The sequence below is a fragment of the Oncorhynchus mykiss genome, chromosome 25 (assembly GCF_057628025.1).
Source record: "Oncorhynchus mykiss isolate SJ-2025 chromosome 25, ASM5762802v1, whole genome shotgun sequence".
Taxonomy (NCBI): domain Eukaryota; kingdom Metazoa; phylum Chordata; class Actinopteri; order Salmoniformes; family Salmonidae; genus Oncorhynchus; species Oncorhynchus mykiss.
The window spans coordinates 74,491,942-74,516,391 of record NC_143046.1 but is presented as its reverse complement, the minus strand read 5'-3'; the positions used below and the strand labels follow the sequence as shown (position 1 = coordinate 74,516,391).

At 42.4% G+C, this 24,450-nt stretch overlaps 1 protein-coding gene and 1 long non-coding RNA gene across 2 annotated transcripts in view; one reads left to right on the top strand and one right to left on the bottom strand.

The window, feature by feature from the left end:
- LOC149972127 (uncharacterized) overlaps positions 1 to 24,450 on the top strand; it is a 645,576-nt gene that overhangs the window by 42,866 nt on the left and 578,260 nt on the right. The window lies entirely within an intron of this gene.
- lrfn5a (leucine rich repeat and fibronectin type III domain containing 5a) overlaps positions 9,641 to 24,450 on the bottom strand; it is a 51,464-nt gene continuing 36,654 nt past the window's right edge. Inside the window, exons 2-3 of the mRNA XM_021585156.3 lie at positions 14,654 to 16,061; positions 9,641 to 11,402 (exon numbers count right to left, since the gene is read on the bottom strand). Coding sequence (XP_021440831.1) covers positions 10,418 to 11,402; positions 14,654 to 16,041 — 2,373 coding nt within the window. The 5' untranslated portion in view covers positions 16,042 to 16,061 and the 3' untranslated portion in view covers positions 9,641 to 10,417. The remainder of the gene's footprint in view (positions 11,403 to 14,653; positions 16,062 to 24,450) is intronic.

Genomic DNA, 24,450 nt, shown 5'->3' with positions numbered 1-24,450 from the left:
CTCCAGGTCATCTATAAGTCTATGCTAGGTAAAGCGCCGCCTTATCTCAGTTCACTGGTCACGATAACAACACCCATCCGTAGCACATGTTCCAGCAGGTATATCTCACTGATCATCCCCAAAGCCAACATCTCATTTGTCCCCGTTTCCTTCCAGTTCTCTGCTGCCAGTGATTGGAACGAATTGCAAAAATCGCTGAAGTTGGACTTTTATTTCCCTCACCATCTTTAAACATCAGCTATCTGAGCAGCTAGCCGATCACTGCAGCTGTACATAGTCCATCTCTAGATAGCCCACCCAGTCTACCTACCTCATCCCCATACTGTTTTTATTTACTTTTCTGCTCTTTTGCACACCAGTATATCGACTTGGACATCATCTGCTAAATTGTAGTTATTCGTTCCTATTGCCTATTTATTGCCTACCTCCTCATGCCTTTTGCACATACTGTATATAGACTTTCAATGACTTTCACTTTCATTGTCATTGACTTATTTATTGTGTTATTGGTGTAAGGGTTGTCGTCGGGAGAGAGAGAGGACCAGGGTACAGCGTGGTAAGTATTCATTGTAATTTAATAAAGAATTAATACTGAAACAGAAAACAATACATAACAAACTAACAGTCCTGAACGGTGCATCAAAACACAGAACAGAAAATAAACACCCAACGAACGACACCTGCCTCTGATTGAGATTCATACTAGGCCCAACACATAGAAATATAACAACCTAGAAAAACAACCAGACTGTCCACCCCAACTCACGCCCTGACCATACTAAAACAAAGACAAAACTAAGGAACTAAGGTCAGAACGTGACAGTACCCCCCCCCCCCCCAAAGGTGCGGACTCCGGCCGCAAAACCTGAACCTATAGGGGAGGGTCTGGGTGGGCGTCTGTCCGCGGTGGCGGCTCTGGCGCCACCATAGTCTTTCTCCGCCTCTAACCACCTCGTGGCCTCTTAAGAGCGGCGACCTACACCGCCAACCTCAGTCTGGGGACCCTAGCAATGGGTCCCGAATGGACGGGAGATTCCGGCAGCGCCGGACAGGCGGGAGGCTCCGGCAGCGCTGGTGTGAAGGGCGATTCTGGCATCGCCTGGCTGAGTGACGGCTCTGGCGGCTCCTGCCTGACTGACGGCTCTGGCGGCTACTGGCTGACTGGCGGCTCTGGCGGCTACTGGCTGACTGGCGGCTCTGGCGGCTACTGGCTGACTGGCGGCTCTGGCGGCTCCTGGCTGACTGGCGGCTCTGGCGGCTCCTGGCTGACTGGCGGCTCTGGCGGCTCCTGGCTGACTGGCGGCTCCTGGCTGACTGGCGGCTCAGGACAGACTGGCGGATCAGGACAGACTGGAGACTCTGGCGGCTCAGGACAGACGGGAGACTCTGGCGGCTCAGGACAGACGGGAGCACCTATAGGGAGATGACAGAGAGACAGCCTGGTGCGAGGGGCTGCCACCGGAGGGCTGGTGCGTGGGGGTGGCACCGGATAGACCGGACCGTGCAGGCGCACTCGAGCTCTTGAGCACCGTGCCTGCCCAACCTTACCTGGTTGAATCTCCCCGTAGCCAGGCCAGTGGGCGAGGTGGAATAGCCCGCACTGGGCTGTGCTGGCGAACCGGGGACACCATGCGTAAGGCTGGTGCCATGTACGCCGGCCCGAGGAGACGCACTGGAGACCAGATGCGTAGAGCCGGCTTCATGGCACCTGGCTCGATGCCCACTCTAGCCCGGCCGATACGAGGAGCTGGAATGTACGGCACCGGGCTATGCACACACACCGGGGACACCGTGCGTTCCACCGCATAACACAGTGCCTGACCAGTACGACGCCCTCTCTCTCCACGGTAAGCACGGGGAGGTGGCGCAGGTCTCCTACCTGCTTTAGCCACACTCCCCGTGTGCCCCCTCCCAATAAATTTTGGGGGCTGCCTCTCGGGCTTCCTTGCCAGCCGTGTTCCCTCATATCGCTGGCTCCTCTCTCCGGCTGTCTCTGCTCTCCTAGCTGCCTCCACCTGTTCCCATGGGAGGTGATCCCTTCCAGCCAGGATCTCCTCCCATGTGTAGCAAGCCTTGCCGTCCAAAATGTCCTCCCATGTCCAGGAGTCCTGACATCGCTGCTGCCCGTTACCACACTGCTTGGTCCTTTTGTGGTGGGTATTTCTGAAAGGATTGTTGTCGGGAGAATGAATACTGAAACAAAAACACAATACACGACAAACGAACAGTCCTGAACGGTGCAACAAAACACAGAACAGAAAATAAACACCCACAAACAAAATGGGGAAAACAGGCTACCTAAGTATGATTCTCAATCAGAGACAACGAACGACACCTGCCTCTCATTGAGAACCATATTAGGCCCAACACATAGAAATATAACAACCTAGAAAAACAAACAGACTGCCCACCCCAACTCACGCCCTGACCATACTAAAACAAAGACAAAACAAAGGAACTAAGGTCAGAATGTGACAATTGGCTTGTTTATTGTTTATTCCATGTGTAACTCTGTTTTGTTGTCTGTGTCACACTGCTTTGCTTTATCTTGGCCAGGTTGCAGTTGTAAATGAGAACTTGTTCTCAACTAGCCTACCTGGTTAAATAATGGTGAAATAAAATTTCAATAAAAAAAAGAGTAAGATGAAGACTAACTGAAGGCTGGACCTAAAGGGATGGGTGACTGAGAGGGGAACAAATTCCCCTGAGCCTGAACAAATATAATGACAAAATGTATACATCTGTAGGAATAATTTAATGAATCATCCCTTCCATTTTTTTGTTTTTAACCACCACTTATAATCTTAAATCTCCAAATATAATTTTTGTTTATGGTTCCCCCAATGTGTCATCACTTCAAAGGCCCTGTGTCCAAGTCTCTGGGTTCTGAAGTCAAAAGCTGAATGCCTGGTTTGTGTCAGATGAATGAATGCTGTGGTTTATTTCCCTTTGGAACACATTGGCAATCATCCCGTTTCTCCACCCTTAACCCTCCGTACCCCTTTGACCCCTCCTCCTCCCAAGCTGAAACACTCTTATTAAGAAGGCCTCCTGGACAAAAACAGCGGAGGGAATGATTAATTAGGATGTGGCTTGTTAAAATCTCATCGCCCTCAGCTCTGTTTTGATGCTGAAAACATTTACAAGCCCTGGAGGTGCGGTTCTTCCATTGTGCCTGTGGAGAGATTCAAAGAAAGAAAAGGAGAAAGAGACAGATCGAGAGGGAGAGACAGAGACAGAGAGGGAGGGAGAGAAATAGAGAGAGAGAGAAGGAGAGAAACAGAGAGAGATACAGAGAGAGAGAGAGAGAGAGAGAGAGGGAGGGAGGGAGGGACAGGGAGAGAAACAGAGACAGAGAGAGCGCGAGAGAGAGAAAAAGATAATGGGAGAGAGAGAGAGAGAGAGAGAGAGAGAAACAGAGAGATATACAGAGAGAGAGGGAAACAGAGACAGAGAGACAGATAGCGAGAGAGAAACAGAGACAGGGAGGCAGATCGCGAGAGAGGGAGAGAAACAGAGAGCGAAAGAGACAGAGAAAGCGGGAGGGGGGTGTTGCACATGTCCATTCTCTGCCCTGTCTCACTGTGCCATATGAGGGAAGAGAAGAGGAAGTCCTTACAAAGCTACTTACAGTTAGGTGTTTAGGGCAAAAAATCTGTAAAGCTGTGAAACACGACTGTTATTGCCACCATTGGCTGATTCAGAGGAGCTCTGATGGGAAAATTAAAATAATATTGTGCATTCTTGTGCAGAGAAAGATGTCCCATGTTAAATCATTCCACATGGATGGCTAGTGGACTCATGCCAGTAAAGAAAATCTTCATGGAATAAGAGAGGGAAAATATAGCGAATGCGAAAAAGAGAGCGCTGTAGTAATTATAAGCAGTTTGTTGTGCTACTCCCAATCCTGGAGATTGTGATATTCTATTTTAAGATATTGTAATTATTTCAACGTTGCACCTAAACAAAAAGAGAAATACCATATGTTTGATCAGATTCTATAATCCATTGTGAATTCATAATGTCAAAGGTCAGGGGGGAAAACAATAAGTCAGTTTGTTGCCAAGTGAGGCTTACAAAGCTACGTCATGGATTTGCTATATGACAAAAAAACTGAACTCTGTTGTTTCCAATATATTATGGCGACACTTTTGTGTCTACTGACATGTATAGGCATGGTTTGCAGATGCATTATAGAGCTATAGTGCAATAGAATGACAAATAGTCCATAAAATGTAAACAAAGGTGACTCAACTTTCAAGTCTTTATGTGTCAACTAGTCATACACTAGTGCTTTGATGTGAGAGATCGAAGACTAAAACCAGGAATTTGATTGAGACAAATGGGAGCGTGTATGAATCCTGACAGTATACTCATCCCAGCTGGCAAAGCTGCTTGAAATTACATCATTACAACCTGTCGGTTATTATTTAAGAGAGAATGCCCGTGAAGCCGGTGTTAGGAGGATATATTGGCACGGTGTTGTAAGGCCCGAGACAAAGTCGAAGGCCGGCAAACCGTGTCAATATATCCTTCAAACACTGGCTTCAAGGTCATTATCACTTTTATACAACAGATTACCAACATATTCAAATAATGATTGAAATATTTTCATTAAAAACGTTATTTTGATTAATTTATTCATACAATTTCATCCTTCCACAGGATATAGTCCCAACACAAATCTAGGGTTGCTACCCAAGCCGGCTGGTCGTTCGTTCTATTGGTTTGGTTGCCAGAGACAAAACCCAGTCATTCGTTTTAAATGATCCATTGCCATACTGGATGGCAATATTCTTATCCCTTGCTTGGTAGCTAGTCAACTACAATAAGCTTACAGTCACAGCAAACAGTGCAGCCAGAATAACAGCAAAGTAACTGCATTTGTATTTTTTTCTAAGCCATTTTCTAGTGACATTTATTTGGAGACATTTTGCCTGGCATAGAAAATGTGCTCACTTGTCAGGACACTGTTGTTCAGCTGATCTAGCCAACAACACAGCTAACACAATCACTTCAAACTGAAGCTGGAAAGATTTTAAACTAGCTGCACTTTGTTTAGTTTGACCTTTTTTCAATTTACATGTCTTTGAATATATCCATAAAAATTATGCCAGTTGATTCATGATTTTTGACTGCCGAGAAACGCTGCCTGTCTGTCCGTATCGTCTCGACTCTTGACATGTTCGACAGTTGGAGATCGAATTTCAGTATTGAAACAATGTTGCAAATGTCAGAGAGACAGACAGCAAGGTTTATACAAATCTCTGCTGTTGAAAATTAAATGTTAGTATAAAATAAATCTGAGATAATGTCAACATGTTTTTTATGGTGGAGGTCAAGTTCATAGATAGCCTGGCTGGGCTGATGAGTCAGTGGATTGCACAGTCAGATGGAACTGAGTAAATAGACATTTTAATGTCATCAATTTAGCCGGTGGTAAGCTCTAGACCACATTATCTACCTAGAGAGTTTTCATCTATATTCTTCGTAGCTGTCTATTTACCCCCACAAACCAATGCTGGCACTAAGACCGCACTCAATGAGCTGTATACGGCCATAAACAAACAGTAAAAACCCTCATCCAGAGGCGGCGCTCCTAGTGTCCGGGGACTTTAATGCAGGAAAACTTACATCTGCTTTACCTAATTTCTACCAGCATGTAAAAGCTCTAGACCACCTTTACTCCACACACAGGCATGCGTACAAAGCTCTCCATTTGGCAAATCTGACCATAGTTCTATCCTCCTGATTCCTGCTTACAAGCAAAAATTTAAGCAGGAAGCAACAGTGACTCAGTCAATAAAAAAGTGGTCAGATGAAGCAGATGCTAAGCTACAGGACTATTTTGCTAGCACAGACTGGAATATGCACATCAGTCACTGGCTTCATCAATAAGTGCATTGATGACGTCGTCCCCACAGTGACTGTATGTACATACCCCAACCAGAAGTCATGGATTACAGGCAATATCCGCAGTGAGCTAAAGGGTAGAGCTGCAGCTTTCAAGGAGCGGGACTCCAACACGGAAGCTTATAAGAAATCCTGCTATGCCCTCCAACGAACCATCAAACAGGCAAAGCGTCAATACAGGACTAAGATTAAATTGTACTACACGGGTTCTGACACTCGTGCAATGTGGCAGGGCTTGCAAACTATTAAAGACTACAAAGGGAAGCACAGCCAAGAGCTGCCCAATGACGCGAGCCTACCAGGCAAGCTAAAAATACTTCTATGCTCGTTTCGAGGCAAGTAACACTGAAACATGCATGAGAGCATCAGCTGTTCCAGACAACTGTGTGATCACGCTCTCCGCAGCCGATGTGAGTAAGACCTATAAACAGGTCAAAATTCACAAGGCCGCAGGGCCAGAACGTGTACAGGACGTGTACAAACTGGCAAGTGTCTTCACTGATATGTTCAACCTCTCTCTGTCTGAGTCTGTAATACCAACATGTTTCAAGCAAACCACCATAGTCCCTGTGCCAAAGAACACCAAGGGAACCTGCCTAAATAACTACCGACCAATAGCACTCACGTCTGTAGCCTTGAAGTGCTTTGAAAGGCTGGTCATAGCTCACATCAAACCATTATCCAAGAAACCCTAGGCCCACTCCAATTTCCATACCGCCCCAACAGATCCACATATGATGCAATCTCTATTGCACTCCACACTGCCCTTTCCCACCTGGACAAAAGGAACACCTATGTGAGAATGCTATTCATTGACTACAGCTCAGCTTTCAACACCATAGTGCCCTCAAAGCTGGAACTAAACACCTCCCTCTGCAACTGGATCCTGGACTTCCTGATGGGCTGCCCCAAGATGATAAGGGTAGGTAACAACACATCCACCATGCTGATCCTCAACACGGGGGCCCCTCAGGGGTGCGTGCTCAGTCCCCTCCTGTACCCCTTGTTCACTCTTGACTGCACGGCCAAGGACGACTTCAACACCATCATCATCAGCGGTAGGCCTGAGAGCTTCAAGTTCCTTGGTGTCCACATCACCAACAAACTAACATGGTTCAAGCACACCAAGGCAGTCGTAAAGAGGGCACGACAAAACCTATTCCCCCTCAGGAGACTGAAAAGATTTGGCATGGGTCCTCAGATCCTTAAAAGGTTCTACAGCTGCACCATCGAGAGCATCCTGACGGGTTGCATCACTGCCTGGTATGGCAAAAGCTCGGTCTCCGACTGCAAGGCATAAGTACATCACTGGGGCCAAGCTTCCTGCCATCCAGGACTTCTATAGCAGGCGGTGTCAGAGGAAGGCCCTAAAAATGGTCAAAGACTCCAGCACTGCAAGCGGGACTAGTCTAGGTCCAAGAGCCTTCTAAACAACTTCCACGCCCAAGCTATAAGACTCCTGAACATCTAATCAAATGGCTAACCATACTATTTGCATTGCCCCCCCTCTTTTACGCTGCTGCTACTCTCTGTTATTATCTATGCATAGTCACTTTAATAACTGTACCTACATTTACATATTACCTCAATTACCTCGACTAATCGGTGCACTCGCACATTGACTCTGTACCGGTACCCCCTGTATATAGCCTCGCTAAAACTGCATTGTTGGTTAAGGGGTTGTATGTAGGCATTTCAATGTAAGGTCTAAACCTGTTGTATTCAGTGCATGTGACAAATAAAATTTGATTTGATAACTTGTGGTATAGACACCGGATGGAATGCAGTTTTAACCAATCAGCATTCAGGATTAGCGCCACCCGTTGTATAAAAGGTTGTAATGATGTCATTTCAACTAGTTGTCATTCCATCTACCACCAATGTGTATGACATGGGTAACCAACAACGTACTTTATTAATGTACAGTGTCTATTTTGTATACAGCAGTTGTGTGTGTCTTAGACAATTTTCCCCTCTGGGATATTGAAGTTCATCCTATTTGTCCTATCCTATGTCACTGCCCACAGAATTAGTTCAGCAGCATTGTTTGTCCAGGTTAAAATATCTGTGTTTTGTGTGGAAGAAATGATAAACCCATTTTGGAATTGTACTAAAACATGTAAATCCCGCTCTACTGGTACATGACATAGCAGGCTTAGAGATCCATGCATCTGGCATCAGATTGATCCAACTCTCCTGAAGTGAAGTCCTTAGGTAGCGTGAGTGAGAATCATCAAACCTGCAAGTCAGTTTCCATGCTACACGGATGTGTGCTTTATCTCATAAAATGGATTTACTACTGTGACAAGTCCCCATACATCAGTAGTTATTTCCTATCAGCCTTTTTTTTGTTTTTTAACTAGGCATGTCACTTAAGAACAAATTCTTATTTTCAATGATGGCCTAGGAATAGTGGGTTAACTGCCTTGTTCAGGGGCCGAAAGACAGATATTTTACCTTGTCAGCTTGGGGATTCGATCTTGCAACCTTTCGGTTACTGGTCCAACACTCTAACCACTAGGCTACCTGCCGCGCCTTAATACATTCCTCTGAATTAATGTGCCAGTAAAATAAGTAGGCCTACTATGGTAGCATGTTACTAATATACGTCTGCAATCATCTTATCTTGGTATGGATAATTCCATATGGATTCTGTCAGTGTTTCCTACATGGAGGTCCCGCCAGTGAAAGCCTACAATAGCATCTGGAAACACTCACTTCGTTTAACTGGTAGGTCAGAGGAACATTTGACAAGTTATGGGAACCCAAAAACATTTCAGGACTAATGGATGAGGTTAGACTGAACCTTAGAGAGGGTTTCTCAGGTACACTACATTAGCAAAAGTCTGTGGACACCTGCTCATCGAACATCTCATTCTAAAACCATGGGCATTAATATGGAGTTGGTCCCTCCCCTTTGCTTCTATAACAGCCTCTATAACAAACTGTTGCCACAAAGTTGGAAGCACAGAATCATCTAGAATGTCATTCTATGGTGTATCATTAAGATTTCTCTTCGCTGGAACTAAGGGGCCAAGCCAGAACCATGAAAAACAGCCCCAGACCATTATTAATTATCCCCCAAACTTTACAGTTGGCACTATGCATTAGGGCAGGTAGCATTCTCCTAGCATCTGCCAAACCCATATTCATCAGTCGGACTACCATATGGTGAAGCGTGATTCATCACTCCAGAGAACGCGTTTCCACTGCTCCAGACTCCAATGGCGGCGAGCTTTACAACACTCCAGCTGACACTTGGCATTGTGCATGGTGATATTAAGCTTGTGTTTGGTTGCTCACTTCAGTACTCTGCTGTCACGTTCTGTGAGCTGGTGTGGCCTACCACTTTGTGGTTGAGCCGTTGTTGCTCCTACACATTTCCACTTCACAATAACAGCACTTACAGTTGACCGGGGCACTCTAGCAGAGCAGAAAATTGACAAACGGACTTGTTCGAAAGGTGGCATCTTATGACGGTGCCAGGTTGAAAGTCACTGAGCTCTTTAGTAAGGCTATTCTACTGCCATTGTTTGTCTATGGAGATTGCATGGCTGTGTGCTCGATTTTATACACCTGTCAGCAACGGGTGTGGCTGAAATAGTCAAATCAGGTCATTTGAAGGGGTGTACACATACTTTTGTATATATAGTGTATGGTAGGGCTAGCCTGAGAATATGCCTGTCTGTGATGAAGAGATTACCAACACAAGACCATTGAAATATACTTATTTCATATTTTTTATTTTACACAACATAACAACACAGCAGATGTTGTTTCTATGTACAGTTTTTTTTTGTGCCTTTAAACAAAGGCAATATCAATGTCATTGAAAAGAAAGCTTGAATTTGTCTTGAAAAAATATCAATTTAATAAGAGGCCAAGTAACAAGTCTTTGATAGTTTTTTTGTATTGTCTCTATATGCAGGAAATGTTATTTCCTTGTAATAGAAAGGCTTTTTGTGAAATCGTTCTTGTTCCTCTCGATCCCACATCCTGTGTCAGGGACAGCTGAATTCCTGTTGGTGCTCCTGGCAAAAGGACAACTGTTATGCAAAGGTAAGGCACCAATGCGTTTCTCTTGCCACAACTTTAACAGTGGGACTATGTAATGTATAAGTGGACAGGTATGTTGGTTTTCTTTTTCTCAATGTTTTCCTTTTTCGTTTCTTTGTTGTATGGGTATGAAAACACTGCTGAGCTCTGGGCTCCGAGCCCTCCTGGAGATTTTCTCCATCGGAGGAAAGCAGGGATGCAATTCTGATTCCTACAAGGCAAGCATCCATTTTATTGTTGGTCTTTGAAAATAAAAGTAAACTGAAACCCGAGGAGAAAAAAAAGAAAATGGTTCAAAAACAGATTTCCCAACTCTCACACACACACACACACACACACACACACACACACACACACACACACACACACACACACACACACACACACACACACACACACACACACACACACACACACACACACACAGACAGACAGACAGACAGAACAGTCACACAGTGCTTTCTAGAATCCACTCTGAACTGGAAAAGGTGGCCTTTACACTGTCTATATCTTCCTGTTGAAGTACAATCCCGTTCATGGACATACTCCGCTTAGACCACATATTCCCAAATTGTGTTGTCCCAACATAGCAGTGGTGCTTGGACGAGTCCTCGTTTAGAGAGTACCTACGTTTGGCCCTCACCCCTTCCACCGGTAAGGTCAGGTACTTGGAGGAGGGTCTGGGGTGTGCACGTCTCAATATGGGGGTGTCCTTGACACTCGAAAAGGGTAGGGGGGAGTGGAATACTGGGGCGCACGGCTGCTCCAGAGCCGTGGAGTTGTTGCGGTTGGTATTCTGGGTCTCCGCGTTGGGGAGGGCCTCTATATTGGGCTCAGGGGTGGCAGCAGCAGCGTAGGGCTTTGGTGCAGGCTTGCGCTTTGGCTTCAGAGACCCTGAGGATCCAGGTGTGTTCCAGCTTTGGGTCACCTGGGACGTAGCAGTAGAGCAGTCTGGGAGAGAGGTCTCGGATGAGTGCGTTAGCGTGTCTGACACGTGGCCAACAGCCTTTAGACATCCTCCACCCCCTCCGTCTGACCCTCCCATGGCCTGCTTGGACACAGAGGGTGTGACAGTGCACCCCTGAGACTGCGCCCCGTTGGTCTGTGAGTGGACGTTGGTGACAAGGGTGCCTTTGCCCGAGTTAGTGGTGTTGCAGACCTTGTAGCGAATCATGAGGATGATGATGAAGACGAGGACAGAGGCCACGATGATGCCACCGATGATGATGATCATGGTGCCTCCCAGGAACTGGGACTGCATGAAGTGACAGCGCAGGTACTCAGACTCTGTGGTGAACTGGACGCAGCCCACCACGCGGGTGGCGGTGAGGGAGGTGATACCGTCGTCGTAGATGGCCAGAACACACAGGTCGTACGACGTCCCAGCAGCCAGGTTGTTGACTAGGAAGTTTTTGCTTGTGGGGGGAATCATTCTGAGAGGAGAGAAGGACAAAGGAAAGATATGTCAATGTGGATTTAAATGAAATGTGCTATAAAGACAATTCATGTCATTAATGCATACTCTTTTCTTACCAATTGTTAAAATGTACTTCTGTTTCTGGCAAGCAATTTCCTATAGTCTTAAAACAATGTTAGTTGCTGCATTTTATAAATATTGTTATATAATATCTCATTATCCCAAAACTACAAGGCTAATAAAAATGAATATATTTTTGGAGAGCAATGAAACCTAAAATGTTCAAAGACAACATAAACAACCTCAAGATGTTACAGCATTGTGTGTGCAATATTCCTGTATAACATTAGACAGCATACATTGACTAGGTGAATGCTAATGTTATTTATATTCCTGAATATCGTTTGACCTCTAATGTTGTCTTTGCCATTGTGGTGTTTTTTTATTTGGAAGAAAGTGGCCAAGAAAGCAGCATTTATTGGTGGCTAGCTGTGTTATCATCTCTCTTATTAAAGTTGTCCTCACTATGTCTGCCTAGGACTGTTCACTCTAAGAACCAGCAAGGACTCATTTAATGAACAACGCTCCCAGGCCTGTCCATTGCTTCCCTCTTTTTTAACCATTTTCTGACAAATATTTGGAGAATTTAATGGTCTTAAATAACTGCCATAAAATTCTGAACAGTTATCACATTGATACATTCTAGAAATGGCTGACAAATGGAAAGACTAAGCCAGTCATGGTAATTTTCGAGTGAAGAGACATCCATTTTTACATTTACATTTGAGTCATTTAGCAGACGCTCTTATCCAGAGTGACTTACAGTAGCGAGTGTATACATATTCATCACTATACAAAAAGGAGTTACAACAACATTACTTGGCAGAGATTGTCATTGTCATTTAAAAATGCTTAGCTTTATCGATCTTTCAAACTGTGACAGTCACAGAATAACCAGTAAATACTGTATTTATTTTCCCTTACTTTGTTGTTCATGATTTTGCGATGCTCAAAACCACATGGAACTGACTGCATTGCCAAAGAAATTCAATTCATTGAATCCTTTCATACAGAAAACGTAGCTTATGGCAGGCACGTAACGTGGCTCTCTACCAGTAGAGTACTGTACATTGTCAAGAAAATTACTGTGCAGCTATTAAAATGTAAAAAGATAAAAACAATAGCGCCCAAAAAGTAAACAACACTTCCACTGATTCATTTACTATTAACATTTGCTGAGCCTGAGGTTGTCAAACCAAGATAATGTAGGCTGACTTCACATGCAGGTTGACATCCTTGAAATCAACCAACAGTCATTGGGCAATGTGCACAGCACATCTCCATCTAGCCGTGTCATTGAAATCTACAGCCAATGGAAAGTTTTTCTTCTTTTAGTTCGAAAATATTTAAAATCACATGAGACACAGACGAGACATAATTTTAACAAAGTTGTTATGTTAGCCTGGGTGTGTTTATTGGACAATAACATGGAAATTGGGGCCATTTAATTTGAATGAAGCTGTTTATTTTATGCCTTAAGCACATATGAGCCAGGTATTACCTGCCCCACAGGACATTTTGCTGGCTAAAATGGCCCAAGTTAGAGTGCTTTAAAAGAGGCTCATTCTCCTGATTTGTGTGCACATAAAAGCTTGCTGTACAATTTCTTGATGCCCACATTTTTTAATCACCCCCCCATTGAGTAATAAATATGCTTGAAAGGAAAATGACTGTGTGCAGGTGAAACAACCAGAGGTGCAACTTTGGTTTTAGAAGTGGGGGGGACGTTATTTTTTATTTTTTTCATCCAGTAAGTTAAACACTCCAAATAGCCTACCGGACCGCTCGGAGGTGTCCGCATGGTCCTAAATCATACCGTTGCCTCATTTTGTATCACATTCCAATTATAAAACTAGGGGGGACAAAAAAGCAATTTCAGAATGTGGGGCGGACATGTCCTCCCCGTCTCCAGTGAAAGTTGTGCCCCTGGAAATAACTATAGAGAAAACTATAGTAAAACTGAAATGGCCTGTGCTTGTGGGATATATAGACATGAGACATGCTATTCAAAAGGTCAATGTAACCCAGAGACAATTGGTGATCCTTCATATACACACAAGAACACAAACTCAGTACTAGTGAGAGGGGAAATTAGATTTTGTAGTTGTGTGAAGCTTTAAATAAGTTATTTTTAAGACTATGTTAGTGGAAAATGAGTAACACTGTTCATTGCACAACCTGAAGATACGCTAATGTTAGAAACCCTTTAAAAAGAAGCCTGGTGTTCGCCACTCCCAACTCTCTGAGGATAGATGCTGCAGCCAGCCATTACACGCCCTATGCTCAAAAGATATAGGACTGGTTTCCATTCATGCCTCTACAGGCAAAGAGAGCAAAGGGATTGATCCTTCCCTATTAGATCAACATAAAACAGTGACAGATGTATTCGTTAATGAACCGCAGATGGTTTCTTCCTGCCCATTGGAGTTCTCCAACTACGTAAATCCATGTACTGCATGTGCCCATTGCAATTCCAGTTAGTTGTAGTTGTTGAGACTGAAATAGCCATTTTACTGAGGACCTCTTCGAAATTCAATAATATCCTATTCACATCACAGAGGAAACAGGCCGGTTATGTGCTGCTTCACGATGCAGAGTTCAGCTCATCTTAATCTATATGAAATCATGACTGAGAGACTGCTGTCTTTCTTTGATCCCTCTGCCACACAGCCCGCCTGCTCTGAGCCAATGTGGGGATGTGAGTTTTGCTTTGCAGGGGTTTTACTAATTCATTTTCAAGGATTACAAAGGATCTAAAACAGATGTAATAACAGTGGGATTTGGTTTTTGTAATTCCACTCTCATGTATTTTTTGAAAATATTTGTATGTTTACTCAATTCTGTTGTGCAAATACAATCGCTCACTGTACAACAGCCTAACATGAAATGTAATAGATTACAATCCCACAAATCTAGCATGAGCTACTAGCTAAACATCTTTAAATCTCAGATTGTGGCTACGGTATTTGCTAAGCAATTGAATATTGGTTGATTTTAAAGTTGTTGAAAGCCTATAAAAAAATAATTTTGGGTTTGCATGGTGTGTGAATGTGATTGAGAAAAAATATATATTATGCACAGATGAATCTCCATAAAAACATCTCTGAACCAATACTATAAGTGCACTTGATTGAAATTAAATCACCACGAATTTCATACACAAATCCGGTCAATAAAATCACCAAGAGGTGATTGAACGGAACCTACCTGTAAACGAGAGAGTCATCATAACTGCCATTGTACTGAATCTGGAACATCCGGATCCCAGGTATATTCCTCTGGAAGTTGAACTTGATCAGCGCAGTGGAGGATGTGGCCTCGGCGATGACCACCCGTTTATCTGTACTAGTTTTGGTGTCTCCAGTGTGGTTGCTGCCGTTGGCCCCAGCCCTGGTGGATGTGGAGATGTCCGAGGAGCCAGGGTCAGGCTCCTGGATGTTGTTGGTGCTGTTGGAGATGTGTGGGAGTTTGATAATCAGCAGCTCCACAGTCTGATGTGCCTCACCCGCCGGGTTGGACGAGATGCAGGTGAAGGATCCTGTGTCCTTCACTGTGCTGATCAGAATATCCAGGGTGCCGTTGGTGTACACAAGCGTTCGGGAGGAGTTTGCCACCAGCTTCCCCTCTGGGGAGATCCAGTGTATGGCAGGCTCAGGGTCCCCCCGGGCCTTGCACCTCAAGACCACCCTCTGGCCTTCCAGCACCCGCATCTCATGGGAGTGCCGGGTGATGAGAGGAGGTTCACACAGGAACTCCTCCTCAGGTATAGACCAGAAGTAGCGTCCGGAGAGATGCTGCGGTGAGGCGCATGTCTCCAGATCATCCTCTCGGCTCAGGCGCCTCAACCACAGCAGCTCACAGTTGCAGTGCAATGGGTTCCCACCAAAGCTCAGCGCGAACGAGGGAGAGTTCATGATCCCAGATGTGGCCAAAACCTGGGCCCGCTGGAACAGAGGATCAGGAGGGAGTTTCTGTAACTTATTAGAGGTCACGTCCAAGCGGTTGAGCTTTTGGAGAAGAGAGAAGGTCCCCTCAGGAATGTAGTCGATCATGTTGTGGTCAAGGCTGAGGGTGGCAAGGCTGGTCATCCTCTGGATAGCCTCCCAGGGGATGGACTCCAGGTTGTTGTAGGACAGGTCCAGCTCCTCCAGGGCCAGCAGGTCATTGAAGGCCCCCAGGTGGATCAACGTCAGCTGGTTGTTGTTGAGGATGAGGTGGTGCAGTTTGGACATGCCGCTGAAGGTGTCATTGGCTATCCGGGTTAGACGGTTGCTGTTCAGGTGCAAGGCGCGGAGGTTCTCCAGGTCAGCGAATGCATGCGGCGTGATGAAGCTAATGGTATTCCTGGACAGGGTAAGGTCCTGCAGCCTGGTCATGTTGGCAAAGTCTTTCCTTTTGATGCTGGTGACGAAGTTGTCGGCCAGCCGCAGCTCCACAGTGTGCCTGTCAATGTTCGGGGGGGCAAAGAGGAGCCCTTTTTTGGCACAGAGGGTTGCGAGGTTGGGAGATAGTATTTGACAGACACAGCGCTTCGGACAGATCTGGGCCTTCACTGCTATTCCGATAACCAACAGACAGACCAGCAGTTTTTCCATTGTAAGTCAGGTTCAAACACCTGCAACATAAGACAGAGAGAGGGAGAGAAAAATAGATAATTTATCATCTGAACTGGATTATTTCATTCATTTCATGACAGCCTGAGTCAAAGATGCTCTGATACTTAGTTATATTTCACCACAGTCTTGAACATCCATTTGTATAATGTGTCCATTTAGTAGGACAATACCCAGGGGTCAAAACTTGTTGAAATGACACCAGTATAACTAGAAATTGATTGAGGTCAGTACAAATAAAAATGGGTTGAAATGACATCAGTACAACTAGAAAGTGGTTGAAATGACATTAGTACATCTATAAACTGGTTGAAATGATGTCAGTACAACAAAAAAATTGGTTAAATAACGTCAGTACAACTATAAACTGGTTAAATAACGTCAGTACAACTATAAACTGGTTAAATAATGTCAGTACAACTATAAACTGGTTAAATAACGTCAGTACAACTATAAACTGGCTAAATAACGTCAGTACAACTATAAACTGGTTAAATAACGTCAGTACAACTATAAACTGGCTAAATAACGTCAGTACTACTATAAACTGGTTAAATAACGTCAGTACAACTATAAACTGGTTAAATAATGTCAGTACAACTATAAACTGGTTAAATAACGTCAGTACAACTATAAACTGGTTAAATAACGTCAGTACAACTATAAACTGGTTAAATAACGTCAGTACAACTATAAACTAGTTAAATAACGTCAGTACAACTATAAACTGGTTAAATAATGTCAGTACAACTATAAACTGGTTAAATAACGTCAGTACAACTATAAACTGGCTAAATAACGTCAGTACAACTATAAACTGGCTAAATAACGTCAGTACAACTATAAACTGGTTAAATAACGTCAGTACAACTATAAACTAGTTAAATAACGTCAGTACAACTATAAACTGGCTAAATAACGTCAGTACAACTATAAACTGGTTAAATAACGTCAGTACAACTATAAACTGGCTAAATAACGTCAGTACAACTATAAACTGGTTAAATAATGTCAGTACAACTATAAACTGGCTAAATAACGTCAGTACAACTATAAACTGGCTAAATAACGTCAGTACAACTATAAACTGGTTAAATAACGTCAGTACAACTATAAACTGGCAAAATAACGTCAGTACAACTATAAACTGGCTAAATAACGTCAGTACAACTATAAACTGGCTAAATAACGTCAGTACAACTATAAACTGGTTAAATAACGTCAGTACAACTATAAACTGGTAAAATAACGTCAGTACAACTATAAACTGGTTAAATAACGTCAGTACAACTATAAACTGGTTAAATAACGTCAGTACAACTATAAACTGGTTAAATAACGTCAGTACAACTATAAACTGGTTAAATAATGTCAGTACAACTATAAACTGGTTAAATAACGTCAGTACAACTATAAACTGGTTAAATAATGTCAGTACAACTAGAAACTGGTTAAATAACGTCAGTACAACTATAAACTGGTTAAATAACGTCAGTACAACTATAAACTGGCTAAATAACGTCAGTACAACTATAAACTGGCAAAATAACGTCAGTACAACTATAAACTAGTTAAATAATGTCAGTAGAACTATAAACTAGTTGAATAACATCAGTACAACTATAAACTGGTTAAATAACGTCAGTACAACTATAAACTGGCTAAATAACGTCAGTACAACTATAAACTGGCAAAATAACGTCAGTACAACTATAAACTGGTTAAATAACGTCAGTACAACTATAAACTGGCTAAATAACGTCAGTACAACTATAAACTGGCTAAATAACGTCAGTACAACTATAAACTGGCTAAATAACGTCAGTACAACTATAAACTGGCTAAATAACGTCAGTACAACTATAAACTGGCAAAATAACGTCAGTACAACTGTAAACTAGTTAAATAATGTCAGTACAACTATAAACTAGATAAATAACATCAGTACAACTATAAACTGGTTAAATAACGTCAGTACAACTATAAACTGGCTAAATAACGTCAGTACAACTATAAACTGGCTAAATAACGTCAGTACAACTATAAACTGGCTAAATAACGTCAGTACAACTATAAACTGGCTAAATAACGTCAGTACAACTATAAACTGGTTAAATAACGTCAGTACAACTATAAACTGGTTAAATAACGTCAGTACAACTATAAACTGGCTAAAAAACGTCAGTACAACTATAAACTGGCTAAATAACGTCAGTACAACTATAAACTGGCAAAATAACGTCAGTACAACTATAAACTGGTTAAATAACGTCAGTACAACTATAAACTGGCAAAATAACGTCAGTACAACTATAAACTGGCTAAATAACGTCAGTACAACTATAAACTGGCAAAATAACGTCAGTACAACTATAAACTGGTTAAATAACGTCAGTACAACTATAAACTGGTTAAATAACGTCAGTACAACTATAAACTGGCTAAATAACGTCAGTACAACTATAAACTGGTTAAATAACGTCAGTACAACTATAAACTGGCTAAATAACGTCAGTACAACTATAAACTGGTTAAATAACGTCAGTACAACTATAAACTGGTTAAATAACGTCAGTACAACTATAAACTGGTTAAATAACGTCAGTACAACTATAAACTGGCAAAATAACGTCAGTACAACTATAAACTGGTTAAATAACGTCAGTACAACTATAAACTGGCTAAATAACGTCAGTACAACTATAAACTGGTTAAATAACGTCAGTACAACTATAAACTGGCTAAATAACGTCAGTACAACTATAAACTGGCTAAATAACATCAGTACAACTATAAACTGGCTAAATAACATCAGTACAACTATAAACTGGTTAAATAACGTCAGTACAACTATAAACTGGTTAAATAATGTCAGTACAACTATAAACTGGTTAAATAACGTCAGTACAACTATAAACTGGCTAAATAACGTCAGTACAACTATAAACTGGCTAAATAACGTCAGTACAACTATAAACTAGTTAAATAACGTCAGTACAACTATAAACTGGCTAAATAATGTCAGTACAACTATAAACTGGCTAAATAACGTCAGTACAACTATAAACTAGTTAAATAACGTCAGTACAACTATAAACTGGCTAAATAACGTCAGTACAACTATAAACTGGCTAAATATTCGAACAGAAAGAAGAAATGTGTGTTTACATGAATCACTAGCCTGTCCATGCACTATAGTTTCGAACAGAGCTGTTTACTTTTTAACACATCCCCTGCTACTCTGCTCTCTACCCCCAGAGTGAGTAATGTTATCCCTGTGTTGGGGTCACTCACTCAGCATTAGAAGTGTGTGGGGGTGCCGAACAGAGGAGCTGTTTCATCTTGCTTAAGCCTGATCTGTGGACTGCAGCGGACACATCTAGCACATGACCTTGACATGCGGGAAGGTATCACCGCCGTAATTACACTGAGGAAAATATGGAATGACAAGATAAGTGTCTCGCTACACTCTCAGCCTGGCTGCCTGCCTGGCTACCTGGCTGGCTGCCTGCCTGGCAACCTGGCTGCCTGCCTGGCTACCTGGCTGGCTGCCTGGCTGGCTGCCTGCATGGCTGCCTGACTGCATGGCTGCCTGACTGCATGGCTGCCTGACTGCATGGCTGCCTGACTGGCTGCCTGGTTGTCTGCTTGACTGGCTGCCTGGTTGTCTGCTTGTCTGGCCGCCTGTCTTCCTAGCTACAAAGGAAGAATGATGGGCAAATTAAATAAAGTCAATGTGATGAGGTGTGAAAAATTCTGACAGGAGAATTTAATTTTGTGCCATAGAGTGAATGGGATCATGTCGACATAACGGTCTATCATCATAGTCAGCCAGACCATACTTGACACTGACACATGCCAAAACCACAGGCCTGTATGATGTATGAACATACCTCACATTTGGAAAAAGCCTCATTTAGCCTATAGGATGATCTGGCATGATACAGTATGTCATTTTTATGAAGGAGAAGAGGTACTCGTCACATGACAGGCTACTAAATGTAGGTAAAGAGCCAATATCTGCATCCAAAATAGCACTCTACTGTCCCTATTCCCTATATAGTGAAATACTTTTAACCAGGGTCCATAGTGCACTGTAAAGGAAATATGGTGCTATAGGGGACACAGTGAATCACATGACATGCATGTCCAGTGAACTTGCATGGCAGCCTGTGTGATTTTCTAATTTTCTAGTCTTGTCTCCAGAGCACACAGGAAGGTCATACCACCACAGGGTAATGAAAGCAACACTGCTGCCCACTCACAGAGCAGACAGCAGGATCATGTTCATTACCACACTGTAATTCTTTACCATCGATTTTCCTTTCCAGGCTATACATACTGTTGTTTGTGTGTGCATGAGGGACTAGAAAGAACGAGGATGAGGGAGGGAAGAGGAGGAGGAGAGAAATAGGAGATCATAATGGAGAGAGTGCGCTCTCTCTCTCTCCCTCTCTCCCTCTCCCTCTGCAGTCTGTATTGCATATACAGATCTGCAGTGGAACATTAAATATTTGATTCATAGCTCGGTAGATCTGATTCACAAGTCTGGATAAGGGCTTCACAACAATATACAAGACATGATGCGTCATGGTTAACACGTGATGCTTAAGGAAGTGAATTGCCATGGTCAGTGGTGTAAAGTACTTAAGTAAAAATACTTTAAAGTACTACTACTTAAGTAGTTTTTTGTAGTATCTGTACTTTACTTTAGAATTTATACTTTTGACTACTTTTACTTTACTACATTCCTAAAGAAAATTATGTAATTTTTGCGCCATACATTTTCCCTGACACCCAAAATAACTAGTTACCATTTGAATGCTTAGCAGCAAAGGAAAAAGTCCAATTCACATACTTATCAAGAAAATGTCCCTGGTCATCCCAGGCTGTCAAAAAAAAGGAAATTGTGCCATCTTGTTTGATAAATATAAGGAATTTGATGTGTAGAATGTACTTTTACTCAATTATGACAATTGAGTACTTTTTCCACCACTGTACTTAAGTACATTTCAAATCTGATACATTTAGACTTTTACTCAAGTCGTTTTTTACTGGGTTACTTTCACTTTTACTTGAGTCATTTTATATTAAGGTATCTTTACTTTTACTCAAGTATGACAATTTAATACTTATTTCACCTCTGGCCATGCTGGAATGCCAGGACAAACGGAATGTGCCGGTTAAGGTTTAGCTTGCCTTCATAATTCCATATACATGAACAAGAACCTACAATATCAATACAATATCATCTAAATCCTCTAGCTAAATCACAAGTCTAAGAAAGACAGAGAATATGTACAGTAGGGGAATGGCCCATCAATCAACACATTTTCTACATGCTTTGGATTGAAAACAAAGAATGTCACAACAACTATGCAAATATACCCATGCATATAAATTAGTAGCTGTTTTTACTGAGGCTAAAACCTCAATGCAATCTCTCAGTGACAGCCACGAGTGGTGGTTTAAAGATAGCATTTATACACAGAGAGACTGCAGAGAACCTTAAAAAAGCACTGTTTGATGATTCCCCATAAAATCAGATATGAGAATAGCAGTTAAAGTAGGCACTTTGAGACTAATGGCCTGACTCCCTGCAGAGATACATACACTCCTGTTTGCTCTGTAAGTCCCAAATAGCATAATTTTCCCTATTTAGGCACTACTTTTGACCAAGGCTTGTAGGGCTCCGGCCAAAAATAGTGCACAATATAAGGAACAGAGTTCCATTTAGGACACAGCCTCGTAACTGTGTCACTGGAAACCAACCAGGACTATTTTCAAACTGAGGAGACTGTGTGGCATATAGCCAGCGATACAGCCAGGAATGATTGCTAGTATAGCAGTTGTAATGAGGTAGTTGAGCTGAGCACACTATGACTCCCTGATCAACGTTGAGGAGTATGCCAAGATCATTCTTGGACACACAAACAGTATTGGTACATGTTCATGACATCTACTAGATACAGCGTCACATGATCTGTCACATGATCTCAGTATATATACACAACTGTTCTGAGTCTGCAACACCACTAAGCAAGGGTTACCACCAAGCAAGAGGCACCATGAAGACCAAGGAGCTCTCCAAACAGGTCAGGGACAAAGTTGTGGAGAAGTACAGATCAGGGTTGGGTTATAAAAAAACATCAGAAACTTTGAACTCCCACGAAGCACCATTAAATCCATTATTAAAACATGGAAAGAATATGGCACCACAACAAACCTGCCAAGAGAGGGCCGCCCACCAAAACTCACGGACCAGGCAAGGAGGACATTAATCAGAGAGGCAACAAAGATACCAAAGATAACACTGAAGGAGCTGCAAAGCTCCACTGCGTAGATTGGAGAATCTGTCCATGGGTCCACTTTAAGTAGTAAACTCCACAGAACTGGGCTTTACAGAAGACTGGCCAGTAAAAAAACATTTCTTTAATGAAGAAAATAAGAAAATATTTGGTGTTTGCCAAAAATAATGTGGGAGACTCCCCAAACACATGGAAGAAGGTACTCTGGTCAGATGAAACTAAATTTGAGCTTTTTGACCATCAAGGAAAAAGCTATGTCTGGCACAAACCCAACACCTCTCATCACCCCGAGAACACTATCCCCACAGTGAAGCATGGTGGTGGCAACATCATGCTGTGGGGATTTTTTTCATCAGCAGGGACTGGGACACTGGTCAGAATTGAAGGAATGCTGGATGGCGCTAAATAAAAGGATAATCATGGGGGAAACCTGTTTCTGTCTTCCAGATATTTGACTTTGAGGGGGTGAATAGTTATGCATGCTCAAGTTTTCAGTTTATTTGTCTATTTCTTGTTTGTTTCACAAAAAAAATATTTTGCATCTTCAAAGTGGTAGGAATGTTGTGTAAATCAAATAAGGCAACAAAATAGGTTGTAAGGCAACAAAATAGGAAAAATGCCAAGGGGGGTGAATACTTTCGCAAGGCACTGTATTGATGAGAGAGAGAGGGAGAGAGAGGGAGATATGAGAGAGAGGAGTATGACATTGTATGATTTGTCCTTGATGCAAGTGGAGGCAGGATTATTCAACGTAGATGGGTATTCTTTATGTTTGCAAGTCACATACTCAAATGCAATGCTCTGCTAGCAGGATGTTTGTTGTTTGTTTACATATAAGCAAATTATAGGGTGTTACAGAATCCTGAATAGGAAATGCTAGAGAATTGAAAACATAACATTATCGCCTTCCTTTCATGATGGAACATTATGTGTTTGTCCCGAATGTGCAATTAACCACAAGAGTGTCAATGCAATTACTGCATTATTATTACATTCAACCAAAGTTCAGAAAGTTCATGCTAATTTATAGTCTGAAAGGGTCCTTTATTTAACACAGATTGAGGCAGATTTGAAAGGCATGGTTTACCTACTTTCAATGACTTCCATCTCCTATTAAACTAGGGAAACATCTGAACAAAAGTAGTATTCAGAATGGTAAAGTCCCAATTTATTACACAGCCAGACAATAACCTTTCATAACTGTGTAAAATAAAAATGCTCTTCTGTTTTACAACATGCCTAACTTCAGCCTTCTAACTAAACTACAGTGTTCATATTAAGAGCATTCTACATTGCAAGAGCACAATAACAATGGCTTATGAAATTAACTCTAGCACAGCACAGCACTCAAAAGACAAGCAACAATGGCTAGTTACTAATAATCATATTCGCCTACACAGTCACACTCAATGTTAAGGACAAGGTGAAGTTGTGCAAGAGGTACCGTTCTGTTTCTGTATCCTGTTCATCAATAAAAAATGGCTGACTGACTGTGCAGTGGAGGGCAAACAAAACTTCAGGGGGAGCATTGGGGAAGCGATGTGTGGAAGACACTCCACCCGATGAATTATGCATATAGCCAAAAGATGAACACTCCTCTATAATTCACACTGATCAAATTTAACACACAACGCAAACATGAATATTTTAAGTCCTCTAAAAGGGGATGTTTCCATCACATTCAAAATCTGATCCTAAATGTTTAAGATATGTCAACACACGTGCAGGTGGTCTGGTGTACACAGAAAAGGGGGATGAGGAGAAGGATGAACGAGCCCTGTGGCTTGGCAGCTGGCCCTCAGGACAGTGAGAGCATTGACATGAATGTCAACTGGAATTAGGCTGGTATTGTGTCACGGTCCCTAAAATAACCATAGTCGAATCACATGAAGATGTTGATGTTTAACCTGGAATAACCCACATTGTTTTCATCACACGCCAATTGCTCAATACCTTTATTTTCAAAGTTTTATGGATATTTACCTCTAACCTCATAACCTCATAACCTTAAACCCCTAACCCCTTAACCACTAACTGTAAACCTTATCATAACCCCTAACCCCTAACTGTAAACCTTATCATA